The sequence below is a fragment of the Gadus chalcogrammus genome, chromosome 2 (assembly GCF_026213295.1).
Source record: "Gadus chalcogrammus isolate NIFS_2021 chromosome 2, NIFS_Gcha_1.0, whole genome shotgun sequence".
NCBI classification, from domain to species: Eukaryota; Metazoa; Chordata; class Actinopteri; order Gadiformes; family Gadidae; genus Gadus; species Gadus chalcogrammus.
In genome coordinates this window covers 16,670,348-16,683,525 of record NC_079413.1, presented here as the reverse complement: position 1 = coordinate 16,683,525, position 13,178 = coordinate 16,670,348, and the positions used below count along the sequence as shown (strand labels likewise).

The 13,178-nt window shown below is 49.3% G+C and overlaps 1 protein-coding gene across 1 annotated transcript in view; it reads left to right on the top strand.

The window, feature by feature from the left end:
• Positions 1–13,178, top strand: part of LOC130402081 (voltage-dependent T-type calcium channel subunit alpha-1I-like) — a 281,069-nt gene that overhangs the window by 40,527 nt on the left and 227,364 nt on the right. The window contains exons 2-3 of the mRNA XM_056606183.1: positions 2,123–2,234; positions 9,987–10,120. Coding sequence (XP_056462158.1) covers positions 2,123–2,234; positions 9,987–10,120 — 246 coding nt within the window. The remainder of the gene's footprint in view (positions 1–2,122; positions 2,235–9,986; positions 10,121–13,178) is intronic.

Genomic DNA, 13,178 nt, shown 5'->3' with positions numbered 1-13,178 from the left:
GGGGGGGGGGGGGATGAACAGGAGCTTATCAGAGAGATCATGTTATCAGAAACACAACATGACCAACAAGCTGACAGACAGACAGACACAGACAGACAGATGAACACAGACAGACAGACAAGCAGACAGACAGATGGACACAGACAGACCAGAAGACAGAGAGATTGACACAGGTAGACAGATGGACATAGACAGACAAGCAGACAGACAGACAAGAACTGCCGACTAAAGGAGAGAAGAATAGAATCGGTCAAGTCCAGCGATGGGGTGATGAGTGGACAGACAAAATTAGTTCAGCGACGAGAGAGGAGAGAGAGGAGAGGATACCGTCTGAAAGAATGCATATTGTCAACCGAGTGACATTGTGGCATGAGAGAGAGAGAGAGAGAGAGAGAGAGAGAGAGAGAGAGAGAGAGAGAGAGAGAGAGAGACTTTGTACACCTGAAAAACTAAGAGAAGGACATAAGGAATAAGTAAACACATCAATTCGTGGTTTAAAAAAAAATCATTGCCATATAAAGGAGTACAACATATAAAGGATCATTGACACATCAGAAACAAGATAGGCAACATTAAGCTGTGCAGACAACAGACGGTGTGCGTGTGTGTGCGTGCGTGTGTATGTGCGCTTGTGTGCGTGTTGGAGGGTGCTGACTCACAGATGGTGTCATTGGATCGTGGCTAGGGATTACAGTGAGATTAATTGGCGGTTCTGCTCCTATATGTGTGTTTCTCTGCTGGTTGTTTTCTCTGTAAACAGGTAGATGTAGCGTTAATAGAAGAAACACACATGCCTCTCCCTCCCTCCTTCCTCCCTCTCCCTCTTCCTCCCTCCCTTGCCCTCTACCCACCTCTCCCTCCTCCCTACCTCGCTCTCCCCCTACCTCTCCCTCCCTCTCACTCCCTCCTCCCTACCTCTCCCTCCTTCTCCCTACCTCTCCCTCCCTCCGTCTCCCTCCCTACCTCTCCCAACCTCTCCCTCCCTACCTCTCCCTACCTCAACCAACCTCTCCCTACCTCCTCCCTCCTCCCTCCCTCTCCCTCCCTCCTCCCTACCACACCCTCCCTCCCCTATCCCGCTCCCTCCCCCGAGTGAGCGGACAAACAGAGACAGAGCAGACAATTATATATTGACAGAGGGACTTTGAGCTGTGTGTGTTTGTCTGTGTGTGTGACGGTGTGTGTTTGTCTGTGTGTGTGTTTGTATGTGACAGTGTGTGGTCACTGTGGGTCAGTTTTCATTGGTCCCTGTATCTCCTGGACTAGGATCGGGAGAAGTTTTCCAAACCGCCTGACGTCTGAAGACCTCCGACACTTCAAAGCTCACGTAACGCTGATACCCACTCCCCAGCCTGCCTTTTCCCTCTCTCTCTCTCTCTCTCTCTCTCTCTCTCTCTCTCTCTCTCTCTCTCTCTCTCTCTCTCTCTCTCTCTCTCGCTCTCTCTCTCTCTCTCTCTATCACTGTTCCTAACACCTATCATCCTCAATATCTCCCTCTTTTTCCTTCCTCTCATGATGGAGGAGTGAGAGGAGCAGCCTGTCAGCTCTGTGTTCCGCTCTGTTCACTTCTGAGTTCAGCTCTGTGTTCTGCTCTCTGTTCCGCTCTGTTCAGCTCTGTGTTCAGCTCTGTGTTCCGCTCTGAGTTCAGCTCAGTGTTCCGCTTTTTGTACAGCTCTGAGTTCAGCTCAGTGTTCAGCTCTTTGTTCAGCTCTGTGTTCAGCTGTATCAGACATGTGGTCAATAACAGACAAAAACAACATTTTGTGTTGTATTTTAAGTTATTATTTCTAAGAAAAGACTTTTGCGTTTTTTATTGACATTGAGATGATGAAGGTAAGGTAATGTCTATGTTTTCTATTTCTGAACAGGAAGTGTCTCCTCTCTACAGGAAGTCAACTCCACGGCGTCTCTTGACCTTTTGCTTCACCGCTGTCTAAAGGGATTTATGACTTTGGGAAGATGAACTCATTCATTTCATCACATCTCATATCATGCATGGTCCCTCGTAGCTTTTAAAAACGTTATGATGTGCTGGCACCTTTTGATGTGTGTGAAGCGGTGTTAGAGCCAACATGGCCGGTGGCCCCCAGGTTCTGTTCCTTGACTCCCAGCCTGTGTCCACGTGGTTCGAGAGGATCAGCATCATGGTGATCCTGCTCAACTGCGTCACCCTGGGGATGTATCAGCCCTGCGAGAACATCCACTGCACCTCCGACCGCTGCCAGATACTGCAGGTACGGGGGGGGGTGTCTAGGGTCTGATGCTGATGTCTGTCTGTCTGTCTGTCTGTCTGTCTGTCTGTCTGTCTGTCTGTCTGTCTGTCTGTCTGTCTGTCTGTCTGTCTGTCTGTCTTCATCTAATCTGAACACTTTGGGTTCGTCGTTAATTTGAATCTCTTTATCGCCGCTGGTATTCATAAGTCATTGACAAAGTAATGAGTTCTTCAGAGACTTTACATTAATTATGAATGCTCTAAAACTGTGACATAAAGCTTGTCACGGTTTTAGAGGATTACATCCAATCGGCCGCATGGACGTGATGGGTCTGACAGTCGGTCGTCAGGCAGGACAAACCCTGGAAGGTTCTCTGTCTGCTGAGCGCTCGGAGTTCAGGAACACTGAAGGTTAAGAGTCAGTTAAAGCAGAACCTACAGCATTATACATACCGCTGTGTGATAAGATGCTTATAGAATCAAAGCAATGTTCAATTCCCCTTTTATCTCCTGCCCTCTCCTCCCCTCCTCCCTCTCCTCTCCTCCCCTCTCCTTCCCTCTCCTCCCTCTCCTCTCCTCCTGTCTCCTTCCCTCTCCTCCCTCTCCTCTCCTTCCCTCTCCTCTCTTCTCCCCTCTCCTCTCTTCCCATCCTCTCTTCTCCTCTCCTCCCCTCTCCTCCCCTCTGCTCTCAACTCCTCTACTCTTCTCTCTCAAATGATCTTCCTTCCTCTCGTCTTCCCTCCACTCCCTTTCCCCACGTCTTTCAAATCCTCTCTCTCTTCCTCATCCTCCCCCTCTCTATCTACCTTTCCTCTCCAACCCTTCTCCACTCCTTTCCCCTCTCTCCTCCTCCTCTCCCTCTCTCTCTCTCTCTCTCTCTCTCTCTCTCTCTCTCTCTCTCTCTCTCTCTCTCTCTCTCTCTCTCTCTCTCTCTCTCTCTCTCTCTCTCTCTCTCCTCTGTTCATGTTAACCAGCCCATCCCCTCCCAGAGTAGCGGCGGGAGACTTGTGCTCTTCTGGCGGTTGCTAATGGTAACCGGGGGCAGGAGGGGGGGGGGGGGGGGGGGTTGTCGACAGGGGGCTAACAGAGTAGAAGTGTGGCCAGTGGGCTCTTATAGGCCTCGGAAATATAATAAAGCAGGAGCACTGATTCTGTCGCCATGAATGTTGAATGAGAGAGAGAGGCTCACACACTGTGGAGAGGGACACCCACACACACGTTTGTGTGTTACCCGCCATTAACTAATTCAGACACCAATGATTGGACTCCGAAACAGGGACCGAACCCAGAACATTTGGGCGGAGGCGGAGGTGGAGGAGGAGGAGTAGGTAGAGGTAGAGGCGGAGGGGGAAGCAGAGGCAGACGCCCTCTTCCTTGATGGTGCTCCAGAGAGAAACTAGACAGCCTGTTTCTGTTTCTGCCTCTGGTGTCACCACTTTGGGTAGTGTTGAATTCTGATTCTGATTCTGATTCTGATTCTGGGTGGTGTTTTAAGGAGCCAAACTCTCGCCTCTGTCAGTGCTGAGCTGTGTCTGCGCTGGGCGGAGCATCACACAACCACCCTCCAGAGGACTGTCTGGAACGCTCTGCCCGTCAACAGACTGGGAGCACTGGGGAAGAACCACAGCCCCTCCGTCAGGTCGTGGTGTGCTCTGTCTGAGAGGCTGGGGGTGGTGGTGTTCTCTGTTATTATATATATATATATAACCCTGTATATATAATATTGGGACTAAAATACACACACACACACACACACAGATATATGCAGCAAAATAATGCACACACATTCTGAAAAAAACTGATGCTTGTGTACAAACTGACTGACTCACTCACATACACACACACACACACACACACACACACACACACACACACACACACACACACACACACACACACACACACACACACACACACACACACACACACACACACACAGGCACACCATAACCCATGTGTGTATGTGTGTGTATGTGTGAATGTTTTTGTGTATGTGTGTATCTCCGAGCTTCAGTGTTTTTGTGACATGCTACAAATGACCTCTGGCATTGCCTTGGCCTAATATAATATTTTATATCCGGTGAGATTTCCTGTCAAATACCATCCCATTTCCACAGCAAGGACAAGCATACACACACAGAGACATAATCACACACACACACATTCAACCACACACACACACACACACACACACACACACACACACACACACACACACACACACACACACACACACACACACACACACACACACACACACACACACAGTGTCTAAAAACATAAACACGCTCACACACGCAGTCATCACTTTTCATGGCAGAAGCATCACACTCACACAATCTGAAGCTGTTATCGAACACACAACATTCCACACCCACACACAAACAGAGACACAATCAGACACAAAGTGAAAAACAGACACAGAAACACATAGACACACACACTCACACACTGACACACAGACACAAACAGACACACACCCACACACACTCACCCCCCACCCAGGGATGCTGGGAACATGGCCTTTCTTCTTGGCTGTGTCTGCACGCCAGCCTGCATTATGCATGAAGACATCATGTGAACATGTGATCGTCATCTGATCCGACCCATCCCCGGACGCCCCCGCACACACGTGTAGCGCTCATCTGTCGGACAGACGTGTGTTCGTCTGTCGGTTTCTATCTCTGGGTTTCTGTTTCTGTGTGTGTGTGTGTGTGTGTGTGTGTGTGTGTGTGTGTGTGTGTGTGTGTGTTTGTGTGTGTGCGTGTGTGCGTGTGTGTTTGCGTGCGTGTGCGTGTTTGTAGGCGTGTTTGTCCGTAGGTGTGTGCGTGTCTGTGTCAAAAGGTCAGAAATAATCAGGGGTATTTTGCACCAAAAAGGTATAATTCCTCTCCAATGGGGATGATGGAGGCTTAATGTGCTAAAGGAAAATAAATGGGGTCTTTAGCATCGGTCTGTCATGTGACACAGAAAAGTTTGTTTTTCTCCAACCTTTATCCAAACACCCCAGAATGTCTGAACGTACTGTGAGTGATGCTGTGGATGCCCACGCTGGCTCGTCCCAGTCCTCATCCCTCTGCACCATGAGGGGGTCCACTCCCCCCCCAAACCTTCTGGGTTCCATCCCCATGTTAACAGCCTCACCTGTAGGCAGTGTCGAACAGAAACCCACCATCGTTAATGACCTGTAGCAACATTCACTGTGATGAAACTCCCTCAAAGCCTGACAGAACAACACTAACTTGCTCACGTGGTCTGATACTAGTCCTCACCTGGTGGTCTGGTACTGGTCCTCACCTGGTCTGGCACTAGTCGGCCCCTGATCTGCTACTAGTCCTCACCTGGTCGGGTACTAGTCTTCACCTGGTGGTCTGGTACTAGTCGGCACCTGGTCTGGTACTAGTCGGCACCTGGTCTGGTACTAGTCCTCACCTGGTCTGGTACTAGTCCTCACCTGGTGGTGTGATACTAGTCCTCACCTGGTGGTCTGGTACTAGTCCTCATCTGGTGGTCTGATACTAGTCCTCTCCTGGTGGTCTGGTACTAGTCCTCATCTGGTGGTCTGGTACTAGTCCTCATCTGGTGGTCTGGTACTAGTCCTCACCTGGTCTGGTACTAGTCCTCACCTGGAGGTCTGGTACTAGTACTCACCTGGTATGGTACTAGTCCTCACCTGGTCTGGTACTAGTCCTCACCTGGTATGGTACTAGTCCTCACCTGGTATGGTACTAGTCCTCACCTGGTGCTCTGGTACTAGTCCTCACCTGGTGGTCTGGTACTAGTCCTCACCTGTTATGGTACTAGTCCTCACCTGGTCTGGTACAAGTCCTCATATGGTCCGGTACTAGTCCTCACCTGGTGCTCTTGTTCTGCTGCGTGGACCACTCTACTGACGCGTGCGGCCAGAACGAGGTGTACAGGGTACGGCTGGCTGCGTTTACAGGAACTTGGAGCTAATGTGGTCATCCTGCTGCTTAAATAATGCAACACCTCCCCCCCCCCAACAAACGAGTGAGAGCATCTCTGTGATGATCAGCTCTAGAACAACCTGAAAGTTTTATTAGATAGGATGTTTTAACTGGAACCGTCTGCCTACATCTGAGCCCTTTGCTGCTATTAGAACAGCCTTTACAATAGGCCAATACTTCTGTCTGCAAAGTCCTTCTCGCCTATACCTCTGGATGGATACATATTTAAATATAAGTTCACCCAGAGGCAGGTGAATATTGTGTGTATAGTAAGGGGTTTTAATTCTCATTTTTAGGTTTTAATTCTCAGCTAAGGGGTTCTGTGTTCCTTCCTCAAAGTATCCAACACCTGCATCTCAATCCACTGTCTAACACCCTACCTGCTCCTTAAAGACCTGCATCTCAATCCACTGTCTAACCCCTACCTGTTCCTTAAAGACCCTCATCTTAATCCAATGTCTAACCCCTATTTACTCCTTAAAGACCTGCAACTCAATCAACTGTCTAACCCCTACCTGCTCTTTACTGTAAAGACCTGCATCTGAATCAACTGTCTTACCTGCTCATTCTAAAGCTGTGCAGTATAGCAGATTAAGTCTGTTCTGTACGTCTGTATTTGTCTTGAAACCATAAGGAAGATTATTTGGAATCGAAGTACCTCTGTTGTTAATATCTAGAGTCAATAAGTGGCTGCTTATTTTTATTGGGGTTGGTTATTGTTTTTGGGTGGCTGTTGGTTATTGTTTTTGACTGGAAGCCGGCAAAATTACTTTGATTCTGGTGGCACAACAAATTCTTAATCAATTCTCTGCATTGAACCGGCAGTGTGACTCACCCAGATTAGTTCTCTTTAAAGACATTGATGTGTGTGTGTGTGTATGTGTGTGTGTGTGTGTGTGTGTGTGTGTGTGTGTGTGTGTGTGTGTGTGTGTGTGTGTGTGTGTGTGTGTGTGTATGTGTGTGTGTGTTTGTGTTACTGTATGAAATAGTGCTGATGGGCTCTTCCTTTCCTCATCTTAATGTCTGTTTGCGTGTACACATAATGCGACACTAATTTAACACACACGATGCTGCTACATGCTACCGCACTCCAGAGCCCAGCTCTCTGCTGCTGGCATGATGCTAGCTGTAGTAATTAGCTTCTCCGCGCTGGGTTCTCTTATGCTGAACTTGAGACTGATTTCTGAACGCCCTGAGAAGTCCCTTAGAGAACAGCAGACAGGCAGACAGGAATTTCTAATAAGGGACTAAGTGCAGTCGAGGATTCTGGTTGTGTGGGGGGAGAGAGAGGGGTGGGAGGGAGGGAGGGTGGGCGGGTGATGCGCCGACGATGCGAGGGGAAGTGAGGCGATGGGGGGACGGGCAGGGGGGAGGGGGTGTCGGCGGTATCTATGCGAGTAACTCGTTCTAAAAATATATATGGGGAGGGTTTAGCTAGTGATCTGAACATAACAATGCAGACATGATGTGGCAGAAAAAATGGCTTTCTCTCCCTCTCTGTCACTCGTCCCTTATCTCTCTCTCACGCCTTCTATTTCTAGCTCAGTCTCTCGCTCCTCTCCCACTCTATCTTTCTCTCTATCGGTCTCTGTTCCTCTCTTTTTCCAACTCTCTACCTTGCAACTCCTTGCTCTCTTTTTCCAACTCTTTACCATGCCACTCATGCTCTCTCTCTCTCTCTCTCTCTCTGTCTCTCTCTCTCTCTCTCTCTCTTCCCCTCACTCTCTCGCTTCTTTCTCTCATCACATTCTCTTTCTCTCCCACAGTTCTTCTCTCGCGCTTTACCTAGCGTTCAGCTCCATGCAATCTCTCTCACTCTCTCTCTCTCTCTCTCTCCCCCTCTCTCTCTGTATCTCTCTGTATCTCTCTGTATCACTCTCTCTCTCAATTTCTCTCTCTCTCTCTCTCTCTCTCTGTCCTCAGTTCCTCCACACAGTCTCGTAATCCCTCCCATCCATGTCTTTATTTCCATCTCCTCTTCAGATCCACTAGTGTGAGTGGGTGCTTTCATGATGTGCACAATATGCCGTGTCTATAAATGTGATCCAGGCTTACAAAACCCATCGCATGCACACAAACAGTCATGCACACCCGTCAAAAACACAGGGTCGCACACACACAATCACACAGACCCGTAACACACACACAAACAATCACACATACAAAGTCACGCACACACAGTCACGCACACTCAGTAACACACACACACAGTCGAACACACAAAGTCACACGCACCCAGCCACACACACACAGTCACACACACGCACACACACAGTCACACATACACATACACAAAGTCATACACACAGTCACACATACTCACGCACGCACGCACACTTAGCCACGCACACACAGTCACACATACACACTCACACAAACACGCACACACAGCCACACACACCCCAGGTCCGTTTGTAGTGTGTTGTTTCCAGAGCCAGGGTTAGGGGGTTTGCTCCCACCGGGTGCCCTCCCTGCTGAGGGGTGCTCATGGTGCTGTGAGTAAGTCAAGTTTTAGAGCTAAAAACAGACACTGAATGGCATGTATCGTATTATATAAAACACACAGCTTGCACATGCACACGCACACGCATACACGCACACGCACACACACACACACACACACACACACACACACACACACACACACACACACAACAGCACTTCAATAAATGCCATGAGAGCCAACCTAGCAGTGAAAGGTCACTGGACCAATCAAAGGCAGTGTCAACAGAACCGATGTGTAAGAGCGAGAGCCAATCACAGCAAGACGTTGAGGTCTACAACCTCAGACAGAAACAGAAACCATTTCTTTATATAGCTCTCTATTTCAGTGCTATCTCTCTATATGGAGTCCATGAATCTGTGTCGATTAATTACTTTTTGAGGGTAAATATGACTCGGATACGGACACGGATATCGCAGCACACACACGCATAGTTCACACTCAGTAAAACAAGTGTCAAAGGTTGTAGCGATGAGACACACTGATATGTCACACTGGAGTTGTTTATCATCTCATTAGCAACACAATTAGAAAGGTGGTTTCAACATGGGGGCTACTGTGATATATCATGTGATCTCTGTGAGTTCCCATGTGTGAACACATCGGGAGGGTGTAGAGCACCCTGCTGTGAATAGAAGGTGCTAAACCGTCTGGAAGGCTGTTCACGGAAGCTTGACTTTGAGGTTGGAGCTTTGAGGACACAAATACCTCCCTTGTATCTTTGTGTTCTCCGGGAATAGAATCGGGTGTTGGCTGAGAACCTCCTGTCAGATTCTCGCTGAGATCGGTCGCCATCTCCCTCTTCATTAGAGTGGGACTAAATGATGCGGAGGGAGGAACAGACATTGATGATGTGACCGCCATCGCTAAGAGGAGGCGATCATTAAAGTCTCAACTATCCTCGGTTTTGGCACCGCAGTGGTTGAACGAGAGCCCCGACAATGTCTGGAGCGCAGAGGCGCTCACCAGCTCCCACTACGGCTCAAGACTTGCCTGTTCAGAGTTCACCTGGACTCTGCATAGCCGCCTCCCTTACCCCCCCTCCCCTCTTACCCTCTTATTGTATGTTGCACGTCCTGTCACATAATTACAGTATTTAGCATGGTTTAGCTTCTTATCCTAGCTATCTCTGTTTACTGGGGATGCGTTAACCTATTGATGGTTAGTGCTTTGCACTTGTGCCTGCACTCTTGCACTCTTCTTGGACTTATTGTAAGTCGCTTTGGATAAAAGCGTCCGCCAAATGCCATGAATGTAAATTATGCAGTCCATTCATGCTCTCCTCCTCCTCCTCCTGCTGTAGGCCTTTGATGCCTTCATCTACGTCTTCTTCGCTCTGGAGATGGTGGTGAAGATGGTGGCCCTCGGGATCTTCGGTCAGCGCTGTTACCTCGGCGACACGTGGAACCGGCTTGACTTCTTCATCGTCATGTCCGGGTGAGCCTCCTCTTCCCCCCCCAAAGTCTCCTAGACAATCCCCCCCTCCCTCTCCATCCCCCGCCCCCCCTGCCTCTCCACCTCTGATGTACTGAGTCTCTCTGTATAGATTTTCTGATGCACTGCGCATCTCTGTATAGAGGTACTGACTTACTCGGTCTCTCTGTATAGAGGTATTGACTTACTGCGTCTCTCTGTATAGAGGTACTGATTTACTGAGTCTCTCACACACACTACTGTGGCCTAACACAACTACAGTGACACTCATGTGTCACTTCTCCGCTCGGAGAAGACAGAGGAGCATGCCCCTGACGTGTCATCAGAGAGGTTCTTTGCTCCGGGTGGAGATGCTGGGGTTGTCCTGAGGGTAGGGGTTGACTGAACCGTCTGAGGGGTCGAGGTGACTTAACCCTCTGAGGGGTGGAGGTGACTGAACCCTCTGAGGGGTGGAGGTGACTGAACCCTCTGAGGGGTTCAAAGTTCAAAAGCTTTATTTGTCCAACATGTTGCCATATTAGAAAATTGTCTTTGATTGAAGGCAGTCTGTTCTCTAATTGTGTGTATGTGGTGCTTGTGTTAAGTAAATTAAGCACACAAGCTGTCATTACTACACACAGCCACAGAAGGCAGCATCTTTAAGACAGACGCGGAAGCCGCAGCTAAGACGTCACATAGGCCACGCACACTTCGCATAGACCACTCCTACTTCACATAGGCCACGTCTACTTGATTAATTCGCAGCGCCCGGAGCCAGAGGAGGGTGGAGAATCATAGGCGGACCCCGGGGCTTGAAGTAGCTCTACAGTATTTCTCTCTCCGAATGTTAGATACAATTCCCTCCCTTTTGCTTCATAGTTACCATACCAAAATACTTTAAAGGGGACATATTATGAAAACAGCACTTTTCCTGAGATTTGGGGTGTTGTTGTGGGTAGATGATGCTCCCACACGCATACAAACTTTGAAATAAGTCAGTACATGATTTTTTGAGTGAGATACGCATTTCTGGAAGCAGCCCGCCTCCAGCTACCAAACGAGTGAGTCAGTTTCGGCGCCCCCTCCTACGTAGGAAGGAGCACATTTGAATATTTCCTGCCACTTCCCAACTCCCCTCCAATCAGAGCATCGCTAAGATCGTGTGGACCAGCGGATGAGCAGCTCCGGCGGGTGGAACTCGGCGCTAGCCCTGCAGCTAAGCTCCGGGAGTACAATCCCTTTCCCTGGCGCCGAGCTCACCCCGCCGGAGCTGGCGAAGGGAAATCGGGAGGAGGAGACACGAGGAGTAGAAAGGGATTGTACTCCCGGAGCTGAGCTGCCGAACTGCCGCCGAGCTACCCCAGCCGGAGCTGCTCGCCCGCCGGAGCTGGTAGTCCGCTGGAGCTGCCACCTAGCTTCGGCACCAGTTCAGCTCCCGGAGTACACCGGCCGAGCTGCCGGACTGCGGCCGGACGGCTTCGACGGCGGCCGGCAGCTCCGGCGCGGGGAGCTCGGAGGCAGTCCGGCAGCTCAGCTCCCGGAGTACAATCCTTTTCTTCTCCATGTCGCGGTTCATGGACTTCAGAGAGTCAATGCCAAAGTGACTTTGGCATCCTTTCCCCCAATTCTTCTCAACCATTGCCGAGATATCCCCCACTACAAGTCTTTACTTGTGGAAGTACCAGAGACGTCAGACACAGTCTTAATTATTCATAATATCATCCGAGGCGCACATAGCTTTTGGCCGTGATATTAGATCGATTATATAAACACCCGTATATAAATGTAAATGGACTGCATTTATATAGCGCTTTTCTGACCATCGGCCACCCTAAGCGCTTTACAATGTTGCCTCACATTCACCATTCACGCACACATTCACACACCGACAGCGGAGTCAACCATGCAACTCGTTGGGAGCTAACAGTCAGGGTTAGGTGCCTTGCTCAAGGACACCTCGACACTCAGCAAGGAGGAGCCGGGGATTGAACCGGCAACCTTCAGGTTACCAGCCAACCCGCTCTACCTCCTGAGCTACTGCCGCCCGCGTATATAATATTATTATGCTATACTATATAATATAGATATAGAGCTCCAGGAGTCAGCAAACGGCAACAACCCCTTCTCCTCCATGCTGTGGTTCAGTCTGACAGCTCATTGGTCAATGGGCAGCAGCTCATTTGCATCAATGCTACAGACACCAGAAACAGCGTATTCTGAAGGGACTGAAACAGAGGGGAATAGCGGTAGACAATATATTTTTTTCCTAAAAGCTATTTCCAGCAAACAGCTTAAAAAACATGTTTTCTGGAACTCAAATACTTTGTTTACTTTACCATAATATGTCTCCTTTAACACATAAATACAGTTTATTGATTGCCCGACCAGAGAGGAGAATATTCTGGATCACTGCTACACCACAATAAGCAGTGCATATCACGCCGTCCCCCGCGCTGCACTGGGCCTCTCTGACCACGTCATGGTCCACCTGATCCCCACATACAGGCAGAAACTCAAGCTCTGTAAACCTGTTGTGAGGATATCCAAGCAGTGGACCAGTGAAGCGGTGGAGAACCTTCAGGCGTGTTTTGACTGCACCGACTGGGATGTGTTCAGGTCTGCCACCAACTGTCTGGATGAGTACACCGAGGCTGTGACGTCATACATCAGCTTCTGTGAAGACTGTTGTATTCCATCACGCACCAGGGTGAGTTATAACAACGACAAACCCTGGTTCACAGCCAAACTCAGGAACCTACGGCTGCAGAAGGAGGAGGCGTTTAGGAGTGGATACAGAGAAAGGTTTATAGAGTTAAAGTACGCGTTTAGCAAGGCGGTGCGTGAAAATAAACGTCAGTACTCTGAGAAGCTCCAACATCAGTTCTCAGCCAAAGACTCTAGATCTGTTTGGAAGGGGCTCAAGCAGATCACCAACTACAAACCAACCCCCCCTCGCTACATCAACAACCTGCGCCTTGCAAATGAGCTAAATGTGTTCTACTGTCGCTTTGATAGGCAAAGGGACAGGCCTGACACCATCCCCCACGACACCTTCTCCCAGCCTCATCTCACTGACTCCCCC